Below are 26,069 nucleotides of genomic sequence, written 5' to 3'. Positions count from 1 at the left end.
AAGGAAAGTAACACAGCATGGCCAGTAATCAGATATGATGGGCATTGTAGGCTGAAATACTGACAAACACTGAATTTTTGTTTTGAACAGTAACATCTTTATTACAGAAATAGAAATTCCTCGTTGAAGAAATGCCCCTAGCCTTATGTGTTACTGGTGTAAAGCAGCAATCATACCTATCGTACATGAGAATTTGAAGATTGGCTAGGTTGACTTCTTGCTTTGTCTTCAAAGTTTTACTGCAGATTAAAATTCTGTATCAGTGTCAAATTCCTGTTGCCTACTATCCTGGTACTTTACATGCCATCAAAATTGGAACAGTTCAACATTTGAGGGCCCTGGTAGCTGCTTCGAAGGGACTTCCACAAAGTGCTGTGATGCTTAGGTTCTGGGAAATACTAAGGATTCCATTGCCGAGTTGTCATATGGGTGTTCACTCTGGAAACGCTTGTCAACATCAGATGTTGTTCATCAGTCTTAAATTAGGTGATTGCTAATTAGTGGCTCTCAGCATGAAGTAGGTCACTCTTTTCCTTTTTTTAATTCTACATAGTGAAGAAGAAGCTGTTTCAGGTGGGTGGAGAGATTTCCTGAACTTTGAGCCATTCTAGATAAAGGCGCTGAAAGCATTTGGGATACGTCTGACAGATCACAAACAAGTGTATTAGGTGTCATGTGTTTGTTTTTGTCTCTGAAGCTAGCTGTGGACACTTTGAGATTCCAGAGTAGTGTTTAAGATTTTTTTTTTTTTGAGACAAGAAGGAAGCTTTTTTCTTCCACTAGTAGCTACCATGCAATATGGCTGTAGTGCTTCTGTGAAACTTGGCTGCTTGTCAAATGGAAGCAGAGTTACAGCAGTCACTATATTGTGTACCTAATTCCATACTTTGTAGGACATTAATTTATCCCCAGATAAGCTAGGGATGTGGTGGCACTGTGGGTTAAACCGCAGAAGCCTCTGTGCTGCAAGGTCAGAAGACCAGCCGTCGTAAGATCGAATCCACGCGGTGGAGTGAGCTCCCGTCATTTGTCCCAGTTCCTGCCAACCTAGCAGTTTGAAAGCATGTAAAAATGCGAGTAGAAAAATAGGTAGCACCTCGGTGGGAAGGTAATGGCGTTCCATGTCTAATTGCGCTGTCCATGTGACCACGGAAACTGTCTTCGGACAAAGGCTGGCTCTATGGCTTGAAAACAGGGATGGACTAAATGTCAAGGGGAACTTTTACCTTTACCTAAGCCAGTCTGGGTCTAAACAGCTTGAGTTTATTTTCTTTAAGGAAAACTGGTAGGTGAGTTGTTGCCTTGGAAACATGGTATACTCTTGTCTTGGCTCTCTGTTGCCAAAAATCTTTGTCTTTAGTATGTAGTGGATTATTTTGTAGTTTTAGAAGAGATAGCTGTGTTAGTCTGTGCAAACATATCAAGCAAAATTCAAAGAAACAAAACAAAACAACAAAAATACAAAAATATGTGGCACAAACACTGTTATATTTTAATGTCAGCTTGTCTACGAAATCCAGTAGCAGCAAAGTCACCACAAGTGATTGGCATTTGTCTTGTTTCAATCATGCTGTGACGATTTCTTCTGAAGCCCTTATCCTCCCAGGCCTTCACGAGGTTCTCGCTCTTCTTCCTTTTGCACTGCCACCAGGTATTACTGCCTTAATACAATTTAATCATGGAGACGTGTGTGCTTTTAAAACTTAAGTCGTTTATTAGATCAGGGAAGTTAATATATGATTAATATTCAATAGGCAAATCAGAGGTTGATAATCATTAGTATTTGAATCAAAACTGCTATAACTTTAAACCGCTTTTAACTCTCTATTCCATTCTTCGTTCTCACATATCTCTAACTCACTCTTAGTTCACTTTTAAGTTTCACACTGTCTCTCACTACCAGAATCTCTCTCAGACTCCATCCACCAGCCTTTATATCCAACCCTCTCCCCCCTCGGCTCCACCTTCTCTCCTCTCATTGGCTCCTTCTCCACTGTTCTGCTGTGATGGACAGGTGAGGGCAGGGCTGTTTGCTACACATTTATTTTCCAAACAGAAGTTGCCACATTTAAAATACTGTAAATAAATACTGTAAATAAAATGTTATACAGTGGTGCCCCAACTTAAAAACTTAATTGGTTCTGGAACTCTAGTCATATCTCAAAATGGTCGTAAGCTGAAGGACCATTTCCCATAGGAATCCAATGAAATGCAATTAACAATCTGTTCGTGCCAAAGAAAAAAATCACAACCCCCCCCCCCCCACAAAAACAATGCAAGACCTATCAGAAACGCGATTAATCCATTCTGGCGGGGGGGGGGAGAAAAGCAAACAAACCATGCAAGACCCTTTAGAAATGCAAAAAAAGCAAAGCAAAAGGCAAGCACACCCCACAAGACCCATCAGAAATGGGAATCCCCCCAAAAAAGCAAACAAGACCCATCGGAAACGGGGGGAAAAACCAAAAACCAAACAAACCCTGCAAGACCCATCATAGCATAGAAACATAATCCCACCACTCAGCTCAAAACCACCCTGCAAAACCCACCCAGAAAGCAGCACCTTACCTTACCAGGCAGTCCGAAGCCGCCTCCGATCACACACACACTAACTGCTGTTGCGAAAGAGCTACAAAGAAGTAGCCTCTTCGTCTACGAACAGTTAGCAATTTAAATTCCCCGCCTTTTCCCCCTGCCTTTTTCTGTTTGTAACTGGAAGCTCTGGCTGCAAGTCAAAGCAAAATTTTGCGGCCAGAGCTGGTCGTAACTCGAAATGGTCATATGTTGAGACATGCATAAGTCGAGGCACCACTGTAGTTCTTGACTTCACAGTTGCAGCAAAAGGCTCAGCCTTCTTACTGACAATTACTGTATCCAGTTTTACTGTTTCCTTCACCCAGGAAGAGTTTTAAGACTAGCCATGAGGCACAGTTTCTTACTATGTAAAATCCTTCTAATCTTTGCATCCGCAGAAATAGCCAGGATACCTTGTCCATATCACTCTCTTGTTTACTTTAGTGGAATGGGTTTTGAGGCTGCCAAAGCAGTTGCTGTTCATTTTTCCTTCTGAGCAAAAAGATATCTTTGGAGCAGCACCCGAACAGCTGGTGTTGCTCATTTTCAGTTATGTACAACAGTTTTCTCAGATGCTGTTCATGACCATAAGAGGAATCTATATTTTGTTTGTCCAGATAAAAAGAAAAAAGAAAAATGTTCTGATACCTAAGTTGTCACAATGTTTTTGCTTTCTATTTTGTTAAAAATCTGGAGATGTTTGCATAGACTAACATGACTACTTCCTTGAAAATTATACAGTATTTTGTTTTGGTTTTCCCAGAAGTACAGTTGATTGCTTGCCCTAGGTAAGACATTTGAAGTTCCAGTGTCCTGCAGATTCAAATGGTTTGTTAGAATGGCAAAATTTGCTTTTAATTCTTGTATGCTATCACAATAGAGCTTCTTGTTGGAAATGGAAGCCTCTGGAAAGGAGATGCTTCCCTGATTAAATCATTTTCAAAATGGGAAAAAATCCCCACATGTCTCACATATGGAGTTACATATTCTAGTCTAAAGAAATAACAGAATGGCTGAAATGCTATTGCTTAACATAATAAAGTAGGCCCATTGAATCAATGAAAGTTATGGAAGAATTGATTCATCAAATCTACATTGATTCAATGGGCCTACTCTAGTTGGGACTTCATTAAACAACAAAATTTCAGCCAATCAGAAAGCAGTCTTAAATGTTAGGTTGAATAGAATGGATTGAGCTGTGCATGTTTGTTTACAGTCCAGAACCTTAATGAAGGTACTGGATCCCCTTCATGGATTGCTGCCTTGTCATAGGAAAGGGGCTTGAGTAACTCAGAGAAGCTATGGGCTATGCCATGCAGGGCCACCCAAGACGGACAAGTCATAGTGGAGAGTTCCGACTGACTGCAATCCACCTGGAGTAGGAATTGGCAATGCCACTCCAGTATCTTTGCTAAGAATGCCCCATGATCAGAAACAAAAGGCTAAAAGATATGACGTTGGAAGATGGGCCCCTCAGGTCGAAAGGCATCCAACATGCTACTGAGGAAGAGCGGAGGACAAGTCCAAGTAGCTCCAGAGCTAATGAAGTGGTTGGGCCAAAGCCGAAAGGACGCTCAGCTGTGGACGTGCCTGGAAGTGAAAGGAAAGTCCAATGCTGCAAAGAAAAATGCTGCATAGGAACCTGGAATGTAAATCTATGAACCTTGGGAAGCTGGAGGTGATCAAACAGGAGATGGCAAGAATAAACATCGACATCCTGGGCATCAGTGAACTAAAATGGATAGGAATGGGTGAATTCAACTCAGATGATTATCATATCTACTATTCTGAGCAAGAATCCCGTAGAAGGAATGGAGAAGCCCCCATTAGTCAACAAAAGAGTGGGAAAAGCTGTAATGGGATATAATCTCAAAAATGATAGAATGATGTCAATACGAATCCAAGGCAGACCTTTCAACATCACAATAATCCAAGTTTATGCACCAACCACCATTGCTGAGGAGACTGAAATTGAACAATTTTATGAAGATTTACAACACCTTCTAGAACTGACACCAAAGAAAGATGTTCTTCTCATTCTAGGGGACTGGAATGCTAAAGTAGGGAGTCAAGAGATAAAAGGAACAACAGGGAAGTTTGGCCTTGGAGTTCAGAACGAAGCAGGGCAAAGGCTAATAGAGTTTTGTCAAGAGAACAAGCTGGTCATCACAAACACTCTTTTCCAACAACACAAGAGGTGACTCTATACATGGAGATCACCAGATGGGCAATACCGAAATCAGATTGATTATATTCTCTGCAGCCAAAGATGGAGAAGCTCTATACAGTCAGCAAAAACAAGACCTGGAGCTGACTGCGGCTCTGATCATCAGCTTCTCATAACAAAATTCAAGCTTAAACTGAAGAGAGTAGGAAAAACCACTGGGCTAAACCAAATCCCTTATGAATACACAGTGGCAGTAAAGAGCAGATGTAAGGAACTAGATTTGGTGGATAGAGTGCCTGAAGAACTTTGGATAGAGGCTCGTAACATTGTACAGGAGGCGGCAACAAAAACCATCCCAAAGAAAAGGAAATGCAAGAAAGCAAAGTGGCTGTCCAACGAGGCCTTAGAAATAGCAAAGAGGAGAAGGGAAACAAAATGCAAGGGAGATAGGGAAAGTTACAGAAAACTGAATGCAGACTTCCAAAGAATAGCAAAGAGAGACAAGAGGGCCTTCTTAAATGAACAAAGCAAAGAAATAGAGGAAAATACTGTAACAGAAAAGGAAAAACCAGAGATCTGTTCAGGAAAATTGGAGATATTAGAGGAACATTTCGCGCAAAGATGGACATGATAAAGGACAAAAATGGGAGGGACCTAACAGAAGCAGAAGACATCAAGAAGAGGTGGCAAGAATACACAGAGGAATTATATCAGAAAGATTTGGATATCCCAGACAACCCAGACAATGTAGTTGCTGACCTTGAGCCAGACATCCTGGAGAATGAAGTCAAGTGGGCCTTAGAAAGCCTGGCTAACAAAAAGGCCAGTGGAGGTGATGGCATTCCAGTGGAACTATTTAAAATCTTAAAAGATGATGCTGTTAATGTGCTACATTCACTATGCCAGCAAGTTTGGAAAACTCAACAGTGGCCAGAGGACTGGAAAAGATCAATCTACATCCCAATCCCAAAGAAGAGCAGTGCCAAAGAATGCTCCAACTACCGCACAATTGCACTCATTTCACATGCTAGCAAGGTTATGCTCAAAATCCTACAATTAGGCTTCAGCAGTATGTGGACCGAGAACTCCCAGAAGTACAAGCTGGATTCCGAAGGGGCAGAGGAACTAGAGACCAAATTGCTAACATGCGCTGGATTATGGAGAAAGCCAGAGAGTTCCAGAAAAATATCTACTTCTGCTTCATTGACTATGCAAAAAAGCCTTTTACTGTGTGGACTACAATAAACTATGGCAAGTCCTTAAAGAAATGGGAGCGCCTGACCACCTTATCTATCTCCTGAGAAACCTATATGTGGGGCAGGAAGCAACAGTTAGAACAGGATATGGAACAACTGATTGGTTCAAAATTGGGAAAGGAGTACGACAAGGCTGTATATTGTCCCCCTGCTTATTTAACTTATATGCAGGATACATCATGCAGAAGGCTGGACTGGAGGAAATCCAAGCCGGAATTAAGATTGCCGGAAGAAATATCAACAACCTCCAATATGCAGATGATACCACTCTGATGGCAGAAAGTGAGGATGAAAGAGGAGAGTGCAAAAAATGGTCTGAAACTCAACATCAAAAAACTAAGATCATGGCCACTGGTCCCATCACCTCCTGAGAAATAGAAGGGGAAGATATGGAGGCAGTGACAGATTTTACTTTCCTGGGCTCCATGATCACTGCAGATGGAGACAGCAGCCACGAAATTAAAAGATGCCTGCTTCTTGGGAGGAAAGCGATGACATACCTTGACAGCATCTTAAAAAGCAGAGACATCACCTTGCCAACAAAAGTCCGAATAGTCAAAGCTATGGTTTTTCCTGTCGTGATGTATGGATGTGAGAGCTGTACCATAAAGGAAGCTGACCGCCGAAGAATTGATGCCTTTGAACTGTGGTGCTGGAGGAGGCTCTTGAGAGTCCCCTGGACTGCAAGGGGAATAAACCTATCAATTCTAAAGGAAATCAACCCTGAGTGCTCCCTGGAAGGACAGATCCTGAAGCTGAGGCTCCAGTACTTTGGCCATCTCATGAGAAGAGAAAACTCCTTGAAAAAGACCTTGATGTTAGGAAAGTGTGAAGGCAAGAGGAGAAGGGGACGACGGAGGATGAGATGGTTGGACAGTGTCTTCGAAGCAACCAACATGAATTCGACGCAACTACGGGAGGCAGTGGAAGATAGGAGGGCCTGGTGTGCTCTGGTCCATGGGGTCATGAAGTCGGTCACGACTAAACGACTAGACAACGACCTTAATGAAATCAGAGCGATAGTTGACTTATGAGAAAGCGAGGAACCAGAGGAAAACAGAGCACACTTTCAAATAATTATTGGACGTGGGGAGGTTGAGATTCATCAGTAGGAAGCATGCGAATCTGCCAGTTATGAAAGAATAAACTCATTGGTGGCTTCTGTTAAATTTAGCTGACAACTTTGTAACTCACCTTGCGTATGTATTGCCGGTATGTCTGAGAAAGTGGACTTGTCCATGAAAGCTCACATTAAGGTGCCACTACAATTTTCTGGACCATAAAGAAAGCAGAGCGCCGAAGAATTGATGCTTTTGAATTGTGGTGCTGGAGGAGACTCTTAAGAGTCCCCTGGACTGCAAGGAGATCAAACCTATCCATTCTAAAGGAAATTAACCCTGAGTGCTCACTGGAAGGACAGATCCTGAATCTGAGGCTCCAATACTTTGGCCATCTCCTGGGAAAAGAAGACTCCCTGGAAAAGACCCTGATGTTGGGAAAGTGTGAAGGCAAGAGGAGAAAGGGACAACAGAGGATGAGATAGTTGGACAGTGTCATCGAAGCTACCACCATGAATTTGACCCAACTCCAGGAGGCAGTGAAAGACAGGAGGGCCTGGCGTGCTCTGGTCCATGGGGTCATGAAGAGTCGGACACGACTAAACGACTAAACAACAACAACATTTTTCTGTTTTATTTGTTGTTTTATTTTAATTTTTTAATTTTGTTGTAATTCGTAACTGTAATGCAATACTTGCATAGGCTAACATGGCTACCTCTTCTTTAATTGACTATGTGTGACATTAGCAAACCTTGGTGAACCTTGGTTGATGCATTATATTCTTCTCAAAATAGGGTATAGATTACACTGGTAGAGGTATCTGTGTGTCAAGAGTTGTTCTTCCTTCCTTTTCTCAGAAAGTTATGACCAAAAAAAGATATACTGTACTTGAAGTATTAATGGCAAGGGGAATGTTTTAGGATTGTATTTTAATGGGATCTTGTACAGTAGTATTGTATTCATAAAATAAGTAGCTTTCTTCTTCCATGTGGGAATCTTGGATTTGCTCAGATGGGTTTCTAAGACCTGTGACAGCATGTAGCATTGTAACTGTAAATTGTAAACTTATTTTCTAATTCATCCACAGAAATCCAATTGCTTGCTAAATTTTAAGTAATTGTGCCAGTTTTTAATAGCACGCTGAATGGCTAGTTTCTATCAGCTCTGTACCAGAGCATAAGAAATATCTGTCAAACTCTTCATTAAAATAGCAGCAGTAAAGAGTAAAGGAAAACAGCAGCTGGAATGGCAATATACATTTGTACATATAATTCTTCCTCAGAACCTTGTTATTCAGACTTTGAATTTTTAAATGAACATTATGCCAATACCCTGAGGTGTATATACCAAAGACTGGGTTAACTGATAGAATCATAGAAGAGTGAAGTTGGAAGGGGCCTACAAGCCATCAAGTCCAAAGGATACTTTCTGGTATTACCAGACTGCTTTTATCCTGCAGACACAGTGTCCTTTGCTGGAGGACTGAAGAAAATAAGGGAAGGAGATCTACAACACCAACAACTTTGTGGGATAAGAAAAGAAAGGAGGTATGGGAAAAAGCTGGAGGTATTGTTAAGGATCAGGAAAATCAGGTAAAGCAAACTTAACCATAATGACCTGCAAAAAAAAACCCTGACATGCAATGATTACTGAACAAAAATGAAAATTCCATTAATGAGTTGATTAATAATACTGTACTGTACTCTTATATTTCAATTAAAACGTCAGATTCTAAAAACAACACTTCTATTCTTAAAGTCTTCCTGCAATACAAAATCAGAACAGTGGTTATGTTCTTTAGACTGGTGCTCTGGTTATCTCAAAATAGAATCAGATTGCTGTGTACAGAATGGATAATTCCATAACTGGTTACATCTATTAGAATAAAGGTGTGCTTTCAGTGTTTTCATGAGAACTGATGTAATACTATTCTTAATTGTATTATATTATAATCTAATTGTATTGTATCTCTCATCCGGGATATCAGCTCTTTAAACTATTACCATCAGGAAGGAGATTCAGGGTATTGAAAGCAAGGACAAGCAGATTCAAGAACAGTTTTTACCCAAGTGCAGTATTGAGTTTAAATGTGGGGCCATAGGTTTTTGGTGGATTTTAATTGCTGAGAGAAAACGGGGTATCTATATTTGGATGGTGAAAGTTGAGTATATTTTAACTTTTTTTGTAGTGTTGTCCAGTTTTACCTTGGGGAAGAGCACCTCATTTCGTTGCACCCACTTGTGAGCGCAATGACAAATAAATTTCTTATGTCTTATGTCTTATGTCTTATGTCTTAATAATAACATATCATTATTATTATTATTATTATTATTAGTAGTAGTAGTAGTAGTATTATTATTATTATTATTATTATTATTATTATTATTATTATTATTATTATTATTATTATTATTAGTAGTAGTAGTAGTAGTAGTAGTAGTAGTAGTAGTAGTAGTAGTAGTAGTAGTAGTAGTAGTAGTAGTAGAAGAAGAACACCACACCAGGCACAGTCAAAATTATAAAAACATTGGTATTATATAACAGATACAAATTTTAAGCAAAAGCCTAAGTATCTGTTAAATGCACAGTGCTGCCTCGCTTAACGGCGATAATCCGTTCCAGGAAAATCGCTGTTAAGCAAAAACATCATAAAGCGAAAATTAAAAGCCCATTGAAACGCATTGAAAAACATTCAATGCGTTCCAGTGGGCTAAAAACTTACCGTCCAGCGAAGATCCTCCATACAGCGGCCATTTTCGGTGCCTGTATAGTGAGGAATCTGTCCCTAAACACAACGGGGAGCCATTTTAATTACCTGGTGGCAATTTTGAAGCCACCAATCAGCGATCGCAAAAATGTCGTTGTGAAGCGGACTAGTCGTTGTAACGTTCAGCCCTGCCCTCAGCTGTCCGTCACAGCTGAGCAGTGGAAAAGGAGCCAATGAGGGAACGGAAGGTGGTGCAAAAGGGGGAGGGGCTGGGATATAAAGGAGTGTATGGAGTATGTGTGGCAGAGTTCTGTGAGTCTGAGAGACAGTGTGCCAGAAAGTCAGTGAGAGTTAGAAGCTTTGTGTTAGTGAGTTCAGTGAGTGAGAGAAATTGATTATCAACTGGTGATTTACTTATTATATTTTACTGATCAAATAAACAAGTTTAAGTTTTAAAGTAACACTGGTCTCTCTGAGTAATTGATATTGAAATTGAAATAGTGGTGGCAGCTACTAGAGAAGAGGAGTGAGCACTCCTGGAGGCCTGAGACAATAGAGGCTCAAGCGTGCTCGTAATGCGAGGTAATCTTAAAGCGGGGCATGACTGTATTCTTGAAAGCTTTCACGGCCGGGATCTGATGGTTGCTGTAGGTTTTTTGGGCTGTCTGGCCGTGTTCTTGAGTTTGTAAGTGGTGGGGTCTAGAAGTTCCCTGATTTTGTCCTTGTATTCTTCTGTTTGCATGATTACTGTGGTGTTGCCTTTGTCTACTGGCAAAATGATGATGTCAGGATCTGAGTTTAGGGACTTCAAAAATGGTGCTTTCCCCCTGCCTTTTTACGTGCTGGGCAAACCCCGGGAGGCTGCCTTTGATAGCGGTGCTGGCGGCGGGGGGCAGCTTTTTTTTCCCTATAGGAACGCATTAATTAAATTTCAATGTATTCCTATGGGAAACGCGCCTCACAAAACGAAAAAATATCGCAAGACCCTTTTGTCTTGTGAGTTTTTCGTCCCACGAGGCATTCATCTTGCGAGGCACCACTGTATTTATAAATTCATTTTCCATAGGGCCTGGAGTTCTTTTCAGTTCTTCAAGACTGGCTGTTGTTTTCTTGATATGAATCTGTCCTTGATTTATTAGCAGATCAGGCTTCTGAAAAATCAGAGTTTTTTCAAAGGCAACAAAAAATCATGGAGAAAATGCAAGGTTCTTAACAATCTGTACTTTTTCAGGGTCTTCAGAATGCCTTTAGCTTTGTTGCTGTCGCTCTCCTTCCCAGAGCTCACATTTTCAAGGTGTGTCACAAAAGATCTCCAGTCTTGAATGACAGCTTTGATGGTCCTCACTTTGCTGGCTACCCAATGTACTGTATGCAATTTCTGCAATTTCAGCAGTTTTGTTGAGAGAACTTCTGTTGTTTCCGACGATTGCTTTTGCTTTTTACTGGACCTGTTGTATAATTTGTACACAGAAATTAGGCAATGGTCGATTTCATCAATATAGGATACTCTTTTAAGTGACTTCAGCACACTTAACTGAAGTTTGTGTGCAACACAATGAACAGTTGTGATATGTATTCGTGAAGGCTTATGATGTGATTTGCACAAAAGTTGTGATATGATTTGCACAATTGGTAATTTTAGTTGCCAAACCATTAACACCCCCTATCATCGAAGGTGTTCCATCGATTTTCAGTGACAGTCCAAGTTTTGCGTTTACGTTGTTACAGTAGCTTTGCATCAGTCTGTCCTGGTCTCTGAACAGGGTCTGCTGAGCCCTGTAGCCCATTTGTCACCAGATGCCCAGGGCGTATAGCATCTGATGCGGTCCTTGTTGACCTGGGCAATGACCGATCTGGTATGGCTCTGTTTATATCCTCTCATCATAGTTGATTTTTGGTGGGCACAGTTGGTCTAGCTTCTCAGCTGAAACCTGTCTGGCTTGGGAGACCCTTCAGCATAGCTGTCAATCTCAATGAAGCACACAAGCCCCTTCGCCTCATCAAGGCCTGTGTCCATGGAGGGATGATGATGATGATTAGTCAATTAAAGGTATCACCTGCTTCTATGTTTCTCACGGCTTACTTCAAACCTAGAACAGTATTATAATTTTTCTTATGATTAAATGTTTGGCCTGGCTTATGAAATAAATAATAATGTTTTGTTCTGCTATTTTAAAAAGCAAAGTCAAAAACTGTAAGGCTGTTCAGAAGTGTTTGGTTATTCTACATATATATTTCACAGTTCATACCAAAGATTGTTTTGTTTTGATTTTGCTTTAGCTATCCTATCCTTTAGATACCTCTACTATGTTTTGGGGAACTTGATATCCCATGTACAGAAAAAATGATCCAGGTCTTCTCTTCCACCTCATCTTCTTAAAACTGTGGGTTGTACTAAAATATCAGACCCCAATCAAAATAAGGGTGTTTTTTGCAGCACATCCAATATAGTGGGTTCCAAATTTACCCAGCATTCAGAATATTCTCATTTAACAACAGATTTGTTAATGCACTATTAAAATAAGGATATTTGATTAATTAATTTTTAAATTAATTAATCCACCAAGCGGCTTTTGAGTTAGATGTGAAAGAACATGAGTAGAGGGAGAATCTGGGGCAAATCTGACTCCCCAGGTATTAAAACCAGTGATTGTTACAGTTTCCATCATTGCCATAGTGTTCCTGAACTATAAATAATCTTGAAGAAAGCTTCATATTTTTATGTGCAGTTACCATAATCATAATTAAATATGCTTAATTTTTAAGTACAATTTGATTGTGCATCTTAAACTTAGTAATTATGTATTTTGTAAACTAAAGAAGAAATAATGGCTGGGGTTCATTTATTCTTTCTTTCTCCCCCAATGTGTATTAAAAACTAGAATGTTTTCCCAGGCAAACCTCAAACCCCAAAATTGATCTTTCTCCATATTCTGGCCTATTCTGTGAAGCTTATTTGAATCTGATGAAAGAGAGATCATGAAATACCACCTTGTTTTTCAAAAATCCTCTTCCTTTTATTAATGGTGTTAAAATGTTTACTATACTTATACAGTGGTGCCTCGCTTAACGAGCGCACCGTACAACGACAAAATCGCATAGCGATCCCTTTTTTGGATCGCTAATGCGATCGCTCAACGACGCTTAGATAGGGCGAAACTCGCTTTGCGAAGATCGGTAAGCGTTTCGCTTACCGATCTTCGCAAAATGAACCCCCGACGATCAGCTGTTCGGCGGCCAAAATGGCCGCCAGAAGCCCCGAAATGGCCGCGTGCAGTGTTTTCACGCCCTCCCCTCGCTTAACGAGGGCACAAAAATGGCTGCCGGCCATAGGAAGCATCGCTGAACTGTGAGTTTTCGGCCCTTTTGGAACGCATTAAACATCGGGTTTTTTTGATCCGTTCAGCGATGTTTCGCTATAGCGAAGGTTAATCCGGAACGGATTAACCCTCGCTATGCGAGGCACCACTTTATTTACCCTTCCTTCATATCATGATGTATTTTTGTATTTTGCAAAAGATGTACATTGCGTGTTAACTCATCCTGTTAAATCTGTTTGTTCCTGTTGTTAATAAAACTACCCTAAACTTGTTCTCTTCTCTTTAGGTTGGGATAAGCACTCTTATGGCTACCATGGTGATGATGGACACTCCTTCTGTTCTTCTGGGACAGGACAGCCCTATGGCCCTACGTTCACGACTGGCGATGTGATTGGCTGCTGTGTGAACCTCATCAATAACACATGCTTCTATACAAAGAATGGACACAGTTTAGGTAGACAAGCAATAATTTCACTTTGTTTAATTTTGTTTCTGAATTGCAAACCAAGCAGTTGTCTGTCCTTCTAATTTAAGCTCTAACAAAGCAGTGAAGAACTTCTTGCTTCTGGATGAAACAAAAAACAGGAGGAGAGAGCATGGCATAATTATTTGTGCTAATGCTTGTAAGTGTGTAAATAGCTAGTGTTATCTATTGACATCCTCTGGCCAGTTCGGCTGTAAGAAACACACAAAGTATTGAACATCAAGATGCCTGAAGCAATCTCACAGTCTGGCCAGAACCTAGATTGAAATGGATTTAGGTAATCCATCTCATTCAGCGTGCTGGAGCTGTGATAATGTCACATGCTCTAGAATTCAGGATAGATATTATCTGGTATAGTGCGTTTCAGTAAGTGTTAGTTAATTAATTTGTTTTAAACAAAGGCCTCATCACGCCTTTTAGGTAAAGTGTAATCAAATATTGTCTCATTCTCCTGTTCCTCCCCCTGAAACTATTTTTATAAGGCAGGAAGAGTTTAACACATTTGTCTCACTTCTACAAGGATCCTCTCCTTGTCCTTAGATTTTACAAATGGAAAAGTAATCCATGATATTGAGACATACAGAGGCCAAATTTGCATCACTATGTAAGCAGAAGAAAACCTGAATACAGTGTTCAAATGCTATATTCTGAAATATCTCACTTTGATAGTGGAGCTGTCATGATAGCTGAGCATATTTCAGCTATTACATTTAAGCTGGCATAGATACAAATGATTTTATCTGATTGTACTCAGTTAACAGGTGGCCTGCAGTTTCTTCTTAATAAACTAAACATAATAGGCCTTGGGCCAAACATGAAACTCTATTGGGCAGTCACAGAGATTCAGTAGGTACGTGCTTTCAAATGCACTGTAGTTCACGCTCTGTCACTGTGCCTGAAGTTTTGGACACACAGAAATAAATGACAGATCAGATCTTTCTACTGTGTTTTACTGATGTAGGCATTTGGTGGATGCTTTTTTGTTGACCTATAATGTCATAAGATCCTATTTGACACTTCAAAACAGTGTGTGCCTTTTCTTTATCCACCACATAATTTACATTGCATCTTCCATTTGGGCAAAGTTGACTAGGGTTATCCTGTGAGACAAATACAGGACTGGCCATGCCTTGAAGAAAGAAATGACCTGCTCCAATAAAAGTATGAGAGGATAGATCAAGATTGGAAATAATCTCTAAATGGGCAGAATATCTCGTGCCAACACTGCTTGGAAGTGTAGATGATGTCATACAGTTATGGCCAAAAATATTGGCACCCTTGAAATTCTGTCAGAAAATGAAACCCTTCTCCCCAAAAATTGTTGCAGTTGCAAATGTTTTGGTATTCACATGCTCATTTCTTTGGTTTGCGTTGGAACAACACAAAAAACAGAGGAGAGAAGTCAAATCTGATACAATCCCACACAGAAACCCAAAAATGCACTGGCATTCTCTCCTCTGTTTTTTGTGTTGTTCCAATGCAAACCAAAGAAATGAACATGTGAGTACCAAAACATTTGCAGCTGCAACATTTTTTTGAGAGAAGGGTTTCATTTTCTGACAGAATTGCAAGGGTGCCAATATTTTTGGCCATGACTGTAAGTAAACTGAATTCTAAAATTCAAATTGCTTATGCATGCATTTCATCTACATTTTGTATTAATGCCATGCTCATCCTTAAACCATCAAAGCCTCAAACCAGCACTTGGTCATATGAACCCCACCTTCGCCCTTCTAAAAATTGTGAGGAATTCTTTCTTTATTGAGCAAGTCCTCTTTCACCCTCTGATGGCCAGTTTTGAATAAAAATTAAAATTGGGATGTGGGGTGTCTTCAGAACATGGCAAAATTGACTCCCTCCTCAATCAATCTCTACAGGGCACAAGGGGGCATTCTGAGTTGGAGGTTTTTGTTTTTTGTTCTTTTTAGATAAAAATCTGATGTGTGCTGTGACTCATTGGTGCTGGAGGATGCAGTCTCTGAGGGCTACGTGTTGCCCACTCTGATCTAAATGTAGTTATAGAAGAGCTAGCCATGCTAGTTTGTGCAAGCATTATAGATAAAAACAAAATTTTAAAAAAGAAAAGAACAAATAAAAAGACAAAAATGTGGTGGCATCTTGTTATATTTTAATGAGAGGTTTCATGGACAAGTCCACTTCTTTAGACATAATAAGTAAGAAATACATGACAAATATTTATACGTAGTATAAAAATGCAGAGATCCTGGTTGGTTGGAAAGAAAGTCAGTGGGTATTTAATAGTGCGGTGATAGCCTCTTTAATATATAGGTATATTCCATTGAAGCTAAATGAAGAGTTCATTTCACCATACCACTAGCTTCATCATGTTCTTCCCCAAATATCATCCCAGTCAAATATCTGAGAAATTCGTCCAGTAGTAAGGAGATTTCACAAGCCTTAGTCCCTTAGCTCCTAGGCTTTAATCAATTTCATGCAATCTTTTGGTTTGCATTTTATAATACTGCCCATCCCAGAGAGTATATATTATGCTTCATCTAATTCAGAGTGCAGTCAGGAAAGGCTAATGTGTCTTCCTGTCACCCCCAGCTCCTGTACCATACTCATGGTCAGGCAAATCAAAAAGGGACAAGCGAGTGACTGCAGTAAACTATTTGGGTGGTCTTAGTGAAGAAAAAGTATTACAAACAAAGGCTAAGCAAAGGAGATTCAGGTGTGATTTTATAAAAGATTTATAAAATTGTGCAGTATGGAGAAGCTTTTTTTCCTCTTTCCTATATTTTTTGAATCGTCAGTGGAATAAATTGTAGAACAGAGAAAGGACTACTTGTTCATGGCCTCTTATGAATCACACTCTGGGTGATCTGCACATGCGCAGAGCCTTGTTGGAACATTATAGCGCTTCTGTGGTCTGGAAAGACACATTAGTACAAGCTCCTCCCTCCTAGTGTATATACCTTGGCGCCAAGGCTCTCCCTTCAGTTTCTCTTCACCCGCTGTGTTGAGAGACTCACTCATAGCTTCTGTGAGTCTTTTCTCTGAAAAAAAGAAAGGAAAAAACCCTTATTATTTTAACTTTATGTACTTATTTCTTTACCTTTTCCTATTAGCTTCAGCCTTCGGGCCAGCTCCCCCCCCTCTTCAGGCCCATTTAAGTAACAATGAGATTGCCCTCCGACGGCCATGCTAAGTGCCTGTTTTGTTTTGAAGAGGCTCATCAGACCACTCTCAGTCTCCACTGTAAGAACTTCAGGCATGGGGTTCTACACAGTCGCCTTTCGAGGCTTAAGCTTCGATTTTGGGAACAATCCCTCCAACCAGGCAAACGGATGGCACAATCATTGTGCAATCTGTGCCGCAGGCTAGAGCCATGGACAAGGCCATTTCCAAAGTAGCAAAACATCTATTGGCCATCCCCTTCCTTTCTGGAGAACAAAGGGCCCCTTCAACTTCAACTTCAGCCTTATGTTTTGCCTCCCAGCCTCACAAGACCAAGCATTCGACATTGACGCCTCCAGTCACCAATCAGAAGGCGTTGACCAACCAACCTTTGGTGGCTGAACTTCATCCATCAAAAAAGGCCAAGTTCTTGGAGTCGAAGACTATTTCAGCACCGACTTTGCAACTACCTCCCGAATCTACCTTGTCTACGTTGAATCCCTCTCCGATAATGATGCTCCTCCGTCCATCCTCATCCTTCCCAGTCACCTGATTGGGACCAGTTCATTGACCGACTGGCTACTTTTCCACCTACCAGTCCTCCACAGTTCTCCAGATGCCCTAGTGGGTCCTCCAAGGCTGCTTCACCTGCTGCACAACATGACACCATGTTGTCATGGTGTTCCCCCTGTGGGCCTGTCACCTTGGCCACCAGTGCACAGACATAGGCACCAACCTTACCAGAATGTCCATTTGCCTTCCTGTGTGGACACCACTTACCATTGCCGTTGGTATCAACATTGGGAGGCCTTTTTCCCCAGTCAGTGCCCTACCGAGATGCCTGCCAATTACTATCAGCTGGCCGCCTTCCCTTCGCCTGTCTTAACTGATGCTGCATATTCATTGGCGTCTAAAAAGCCTTGGCAACCCAACAGATATTCTTGCCCTGATTCTTGGCACCGACAAGCCATTACTTCCCTTTGCAGCTGGTCCTCAAACATTTGGCCCGCTCGGCATCACCACCGTCCATCTACTGCATAGCCATCCAGTGTGGTCCATCAGGGCCCTTACTAACTCGGCAGCCCCATTGACACCGACAGCAGGCTCCGCAAGCTCCATATCAAGCCCACTTCCACACCGATCTCATTGACGTCAAGGATCCTCAATACCAACCTCTTACCAAGCCTCCCACTCCCAGTATCTGGGTGAGCAGCTTTATGACACTAACGTCAATCAGCAGTCAATCAAATCACCTCACCATGCTGATCCCTCCAACCACGGCTCAAGGCCACAAAGAGCACCATCAGTGCTCTTAACGCCACCTGATTCAGACCTGGCAAATCTGGACCCACTGTCTCTGGCTGAAGTCTTCCAGATTTATGCCCAGTTGATGGTTCGCATGGCTAAGTCTTTCGAGCTCCAGATTCATAGACCTGCTGCAGAACTCTCGGACCATCTTTATGATCCAATTTCTAAGGATACTGCCACACCAGTCCACATCTCTATGCTTCCTTCTCCTCTTAGCACAGCTAAACGTTCTTGGACAAAACCAGCTTCTATCAGGTTCATGATCCTGATACCATTTTTCTACAGAAGCAGCCTGCTCCTAATTCCATCTTTGGTGAGGCTTCTCAGTCTCGCGCTCAACAAAATCTGATTCGACCTGATAAAGACAGTCGACACATAGACTCAATGGTCTGATGGCTCTATTCCTTGACTGCTTTTTTGATGCAAGTCGCTAACTATCATGGGGCTATAGGCACGTATCAGGCCACCTCTGTGGCCATCTCTGTTGCGCTTCACTGCTTCTCCTGGCTTATAGCAGCCTTGCAGAGGATGCCTGCACATGTATCGAAGACCTTCCCTTTGATGGCATTGACCTTTTCAGTGCTGAAACAGATGACATTCGTGAAAATGTACAAAGGAAGCGAACAGCTTCCAGCTGCTGGAGAATTTACCCTACATACCAACAGCGCCCACAATGCACACAGTGGCGTCACCTCTACACCTCCTATCAAAGGTTTCAACAATAATCTTGGAGGCAAACAACCACTGTTCCTTACTACAAACAACAGTCTTTCCGCAAGACCTGGCAACAAACTATAGTCAGACACTGCAACCACAAACCTAAGCATCAAGTTTGATATCACACTAGCCAAGATCTTGCTACCACCCCCCACCGGCCTCTGCCCACTCTCTGGCAACACTTACCTGCATGGAGGAACATCACCACAAATCTGTGGGTCCTCTCCATCATAGAGTGGGGGTACCACATACAATTCCGCCAGCTTCTTCCACTATCTCACACTATCACGCCTCTGTCACTAACCCTACAGGATGAAATGCAATCCTTATTACTCAAGGACGCCATAGAACCAGTGCCACTACACCATGCAGTCACAATTTTTTTTCTCTTGCTATTTCACCATTCCCAAAAAGGATGGAGACTTCCATCGAATTCCAATGTAGATTTACCTCAGGGAAGTAAATCCTACATTACCACTACCAAATTTTGCATGGTTACCTTCAAGTCCATTCTTCTGCTAATCCAAAAAAAGAGACTGGTTCATGGTCATCAATTTACAAGGCCCCTACTTCCATATTTTCATCAATCCAGCTAACAGGCCTTACTTTCATTTCCAGCTAGGGGCTCAGGCCTATCAATTCAAAAGGTTACAATTCAGGCTGGCCACAGTAGCCCGGATATTCACCAAATGCATGGCCACTGTAGCAGCATACCTCAAGTTGCAGGGTGTTCAAGTCTTCCCATACATCAATGACTGGCTTTTCGCGGCTCGCTCTTGCTGCAGATTCTAGTGCGGTGTCCATTTCACTCGCCTTCAAGATCTCAGCCTTGCAGTAAACTTACAAAAATCTACCCCAGTACCTGTCAGATGTATCCATTATATTGGAGCCTGCCTGGACTCTGATGAGGCCCGAGCATTTCTTCCACATGACAAATGTCTTAAATTAATCTTTCAGCTCAGTACCTTCACCCCTCGTGTACTTGACGGTACAGTGTGTCCTGGGTATGATGGCCTCAGTTACCTCCGTTGTTCACCACACCCGCCTGAAGATGAGATCCCTTCAGTCATGGTTTCTAGCGCTGTTCAACCCACTCTCTGACCCACCACATACTCTCTTATGTGTCACTCTAGAACCTACTACCCAACTCTCATGGTGATCCTCCAAACAAAACCTGACAATGGGACAGCCCTTCCAGCAGCCCCATCCATGGATACAAGTCACTGCAGACGCAAGCCTTACAGGCTGGAGAGCTCACTGCAGATCCCTCCAGATCCATGCCCAGTGGTTACTGAGGGAAAGAAGGGTTCACATCAATGAGCTAGAGCTACTAGCCATCTGCAGAGCCTTCAGAAACTATCTCTGTGGCAATACCACAGCAATGTATTATATGCTCAAGCAGGGTGGTACTCACTCACCAAGCCTCCTATAGCTCGCTATGGACCTATGGGAGTGGTGCCTTTCTCACCACATACGCCTCACGGTAGTCCACATAGCCAGCCAAGATCTACTCAGCTGCACGGAACACCAAGCTCAAGAGTGGGAGCTAGACCAAACAGTTTTCTGGTCCCTCTGCTCTTGTTGGGGGATGCCCATAATCAACCTATTTGCATCCAGAACAAACCAAAAATGCAGACGCTACTGTTCCCACACAGGAGTCCGCAAGAACTCCCTCGGCAATACCTTAATCAGACATTAGCCCAAAATACTGACCTACCTCTTTCTGCTGTTCCCACTCCTCCACAGGGTAGTTGTCTGTCTCCATCAGGACAGAGCCAGTGCCATTCTCGTAGTCCCATGATGGCCACAACAGCCTTGGTTTCTGACTCTCTGCCAGCTGTCTTCCAAAGTCTACCATCTTCCCTGTCTCTCTCATCTTCTCACGTAAAACAGGGCTCAGATCTTCCACCCAGATCTCCCAGCACTTCATCTCACAGCATGGAAGATTCTGCCTCCTTTATGAATGTCCTCCATCATGCAAGAAAGTCCTTGACCAGGCGAGCCTACATGTATAAATGGAAAAAGTTTCAACCTTTCACTTCCTCAATAGCCCAGTCACCAACTAACCCCTCCCTCTGGACAGTTCCATGTTTTGTTCTAACACCTTAAGCACACAGGACTTTCTATGTCATTGCTCAAGGTATACCTCTCTGTTATTGTTGTGCACCAAGCACCAGCCTCTAAATTCTTTAAACATCCTACCCACAAGCATTTTTAAAGGGTTAACATATATCTACCCTGATGTGTGCTCTCTTCCACCTTAGTGGTCATTGACACTAGTCCTCTGACACACAGGCCCCTTTCAAGCCCCTCTCATTGGTCGACCTGCATCTCCTAACCTTTAGAATTGCATTCCTCATGATGATCACATCCACATGACGCGCCAGTGAGCTTGCAGCTCTACGGTCTGACTACCCATATCTTCAGTTCCACCCTGACACGGTCTGGCTTTTTGTAGATACTTTGTTCCTTCCCAAGGTTGTCTCCCAGTTTCACCTTTCTCAACCCTTGGTCCTTCTGTCCTTCTTACCATCTCCGTCTGCTCCTCAGGAACATATCCTTCACACTCTGGATGTCAGACAGACTCTGACTCTTTATGTAGCCCACATGCAGCCATTTCGGTGGTTCTCCTAGACTATTTTATCAGCTACCAGCCCTCGTCAAAAGGCCTCCAAGTCACCTTCCAACGTATGTCCAAGTGGGTCGCCTACCAGCCCGCACGTATTTTGGTGCCACAACCCCTCTACCCACACTCCACCAGGGCATTGGCAGCATCCACAACTTTCCTCCAAGGGATTCCCCTGCAGGAGGTTTGCGCATCCGCCACTTGGTTGCAGCCTTCTACCTTTATCAGTCTCTATTGGCTAGATGTTCACCAGACGTTCAATTCCTCTTTTGGTTGTGCTGTCCATTTTTCTACCTCGGCGTGATACCCTCCTCCGCGTAAGCCAGCTTTTTAGTCACCCAGGGTATGATTCACAGTGACCACGAAGAAGGAGGACAGGTTACCTACCTGTAATTGTAGTTCTTCGAGTGGTCCTCTGAGATTCATACATCCACCCAACCTCCCCACTGTCACACTCTCACTTGCAGCGGTGGTTGACTTAACTGAAGGGAGAGCCTTGGCACCAGGGAACGTATAGTAAGGGGGAGAGGCTTGTACTAATGTGTCTTTTCTGATCGCAGAAGCTCTAGAATGTTCCAACAAGGCTCCGTGTGAATCACAAAGGACCACTAGAAGAACTACAGTTACAGGTGGGTAACTTCCCTTCTCCACACAGCACATAATTAACGCAAGATGGAACTGTAAAAGAAATATGACTGTGAAGGTAGAGTGGACAGATATGAAAAGACGTGACATTTGATTTATGGTTGAACTGCAATACTCAGCCAGCTACAGCAACATAGCCAGTTGATATGGTGGATAGCAGCTCTTCAATATGTATGCCCCAAAGAATTTCCAAGTGTGGAAGTAGTGTGCCACTGAATAACAGTTGGTGGGGGGAGGCCACTGTGTGAATGAAGCACTGCTGCCCTTGTGCCCAGTTATTGGGTTTCCTGAAAACATCTATCAATTTTGTCAGATAGAATGATAGATCAGAAATTTGGCCTACAGTTCCTATCAGCCTCACACAAGTTTTGGCCTGTAATTTTCATCAGCCCCACTCAGCAGAAAGGGATTATGGGAGCTGCAATCAAAAATATCTAGATGGCTAAGGATTCCCCTCACTTGTGCTAGATTAATGTTTGGCTTGAATGTATAAGGCTGTACATAGGTTCAGACGTCCTGTTACCTGTTACATCTGGAGCTTTACTTGTAGGAATTGTCTCATTGGAGCTTTTTTCTACTTTGGAGAGTAAAGAAAGATGTGATAGAGGCCAAACTGTTCCTAGATATGTCTGCTAGTGATACTGAAAATAATGCTGTTTTCACAGCATCCAAGTGACTTGTTTTTGTAATGAGATGCTGTTTTTCACTCAAGATTTTTAGTAACCCATTCCTTCTGATACACAGTACTGATTGTTCTGACCAGTCTGTAGCATTGCTAGTTTATAAATATTAAAATTGCTGCATTTAGCTCAAATGGGAAGCACTCTATCCTCAGATTATCATATTCTGGTGACAGCTTTCTAAATGGTTGTTGTGGGTTTTGGCTGTGTCCTTAAGGTTTTTCTTCCTAATATTTCGCCAGTCTCCAGGGCCAGGATCTTCAGAGGACAGGAGCCAGAACTCTGTTTTCTGGTGCAGTTTGTTGGATAGTTGAGTATTTTTCAAGCTTTCTATTTGCCTATAGAACAACTGTGTCGCCAAAGACAGGCAGCCTCTTGTGCAAACCCAATAAGGGTTCTGACAGGAAAGGAGAAATGATATGACATCTTTTACTGGTAATCTGAACATCTGTAGCATATTCTCAAGTTGTTGTTTAAAGGTTGTGTGTGCAAATAGCACAGATAAGGTGTTGCATTGTAGTTTGTACATACTACCATTTACATGCTATCTCTTGCTTTCTGAGTCAGCACTGTACTGTCTTAAAAAATGTACATGTGTGGTGTTGATACAAACAGTAAATTTGTGGGCACATAGGCAGTTCTTGGATTCTGGAAGGTCTTTCAAAATTTTGTTACTGATAGGCACTGTTTGCATTTTCAAGTTTTCTGTATAGAAGGAATCTATTCCATCACAAAGGGAGTGATTAATGGATTAAATCACTTGGACAAAAGAGAAATCTTCAGGTGATTACAGCCAGAAAGGGAAGGACAAAGACTAGTCTAAAGGACCTGACAATAGTTACCTGATTTCTCATCAGCTTGAGATTTATTGGTAAGGTCATTAAACAGAAGATAGTGTCTGAATGCAAATACAGTACCTCATGATCATGAAGTTCCATAAAAAAACGAAGTGTCAAATGTCGCCCAGACTTTATTGATAAAGGTATGAAGATTGCATTCTCAGACTTGTGAAAAATCAGGTGAAGTTTTTTGCATGTACATCTTTTTATATCCTTTCTGTGAAATACTGAATAAAAATTGACAGAGAAGAAAACAATCCACTGAAGCACTGTCAAATTTGAAAATCAAAGCACGGAGTTTTCCCATTACTTCTGTGAAATGACCATGTATAGCATGATACTACTTGCCTTAGTGTTTTCAAGATAGGGTGTTGTGCAGGAAGAGATTAGAAAAACTACTCTTTCCCTACAGATTAGAGGTGAGCACAAACCTCATGCCCATCTCTGCTACAGATTAATTGGGAATCATAGCACCAATGACTGTGTTTCTGCTAGAAACGCATGCTGTCTCTGAATTCTGTTAGCTTCTGCTTTCCTTATGTGTTACCTGATTTGTTTGTCATTGTTGCTTTAATAAGAGCATAAAAATATTTATCTTCCTAGATATGCTTTATAGGCATCTTTAAGCATGTGACCTGTAATTCTCAGGGTATCTGTGGGTTTTCCTTGGCAAGGCGAAGTTAAGGAGATACCTTTGATCTTTCAAATGTTATGGAATTCAACTCCCAGAAGCCACCATGGTCAAGGGTAAGAGATTTTGGGAGTTGTAGTCCACAACACTTAGAGGACTGAAGTCTCCTGACCCCAGCTATCAAAATGCAGTAGAGTTATCTGGTGAGTAATCCTGTCTAGGATTGCACTGTGACATATTGTAGTGGGAACTTGATCACAGAAAATTGGAATACATAGGAGGCCCTTCTGCTGCATACCCAGGTGTTTCTTTTGGGTCCAACCTAGAATGTGTAGATATATTTTAGAATGTTTAAATTTAAAGTTACAGACAAATCAATTATCTTAATTCTGTTATTTCCCCTCCACCCCACCCCACAGGTATTGCCTTTACAGACCTCCCTGTAAGTACAACTGTTTTTAATATTTTAACAAAAATTACAAGATGAAGGGGAGGGGTGAGGGAAATGACTTGGGGTGTACTGATGCCAACTCTTTGCCATGCCATCTGGAAGTGGTTAGTATTAGACTGTTTGATGTCCTCCCTTTTTAGTGAAGCCTAGCAGGTTCCTTAGAGAAACCATTTCAAAAAGGATGGTGGTAATGAAGAGGCTTTTCCTAGAATTTCCTGAGAGCCCATGGAAAAACTAAATTGTTAATGTGTCAACTAAAAATATTAGAAGGTCTTTTGTAACTTAATACTTTTGCCAGGAATATGGCCTACTAATACAAATAAACAAAACAAGTTTGTATCCTTAAATAGAAAAAAAAACTATGTTCTTGCCTTGCCTGTCATGAGCAAAGTAAAAATAACTTGCTACTGAATTGTTAAGCAGCATAACTTCAATAGGGAAACAAATGGGCATTCCCTGTTTCTGAAGTTGACTTCTGCAATGTAAGTTATTTCTGCAGTCCAGACATTTCATTGCTTCTCTTGGCACATAGATTGGAATGGAAATATTGCAAATGACCTTTAGTGGGCATGGGACTTTAAAAAAAAATCCTACTCAACAGCACAGCACTTGCCTTTTCCTCAAATGTATATAGGCATGTATTAGAAAATCTTTTGAGGCTTCAGATCAATGGAGAAATTTCACTTATGTCTCAACAAATTACTCAAACACATTCTGTTACCTTCACTGCGAGAAGTGCACCTTTTGTCATGATCTGTTACATGTCTCTTGTCTGATTTGATGAAAACGGAAACTTTTCATCTTATGTAACTCACATTGTCCTGTATGTACAGTGGTGCCTCACTTAGCGATGTTAATCCGTTCTAGGAAAAACGTTGCTAAGCGATTTTAAAAAGCCCATAGAAACACATTAAAACGTATTTAATGCTTTCCTATGGGCTTAAAAACTGACCTTATGTGAAGATCCTCCATAGGGGCGGCCATTTTCGGTGCCTCTAAAGCGAGGCAAAACAGTAGGCGGCCATTTTGTTTTTCCGGCAGCCATTTTGGAACCGCCGATCAGCTGTGCAAAAAGGGTCGTTTTGCCATGATCGGTTCCCCGCGATCATCGCAAAGCAATTTTTCCCCATAGGGGCCATCGCTAAGCGATCGCTCTGGCGATGGCCAAAACCCCATCGCTAAGCGATTTCATCGCTCAACAGAGCAATCGCTAAGCGAGGCACCACTGTACTTAATTCTTCTCCTTTACTCCATAACTATTGTTGTCACAAAAGATTCAGATTGTAGCTAATTGTTTCCTTGCAAAATTATTCTTAGTAATGTTCTCAGCACAGCCCATCTCTTCAGTCTAGAGTAGAGCTTTCATTCAACCCTTCTTTACTAAGAACTGGCTCTCCTGCTCTGAAAGTGTTTGTTCCTTGTTGCTTCCTTCCCTAAAGAGCCTGGGGCTTTAACTTGGGTCTTTTT

General features: G+C 41.8%; 2 protein-coding genes across 3 annotated transcripts in view; both read left to right on the top strand.

The window, feature by feature from the left end:
• LOC144584362 (uncharacterized) overlaps positions 1–26,069 on the top strand; it is a 182,632-nt gene that overhangs the window by 52,335 nt on the left and 104,228 nt on the right. The window lies entirely within an intron of this gene.
• Positions 1–26,069, top strand: part of RANBP10 (RAN binding protein 10) — a 79,602-nt gene that overhangs the window by 16,561 nt on the left and 36,972 nt on the right. For both annotated transcript variants that reach the window (XM_072980943.2, XM_072980942.2), the window contains exons 4-5: positions 13,370–13,537; positions 24,571–24,593. In XM_072980943.2, the coding sequence (XP_072837044.2) occupies positions 13,370–13,537; positions 24,571–24,593 (191 nt within the window). The remainder of the gene's footprint in view (positions 1–13,369; positions 13,538–24,570; positions 24,594–26,069) is intronic.

The sequence above is a fragment of the Pogona vitticeps genome, chromosome 10, assembly GCF_051106095.1.
Source record: "Pogona vitticeps strain Pit_001003342236 chromosome 10, PviZW2.1, whole genome shotgun sequence".
Classification (NCBI taxonomy): domain Eukaryota; kingdom Metazoa; phylum Chordata; class Lepidosauria; order Squamata; family Agamidae; genus Pogona; species Pogona vitticeps.
The sequence above is the reverse complement of the archived record's forward strand: the minus strand, read 5'-3'. Positions and strand labels throughout refer to the sequence as shown.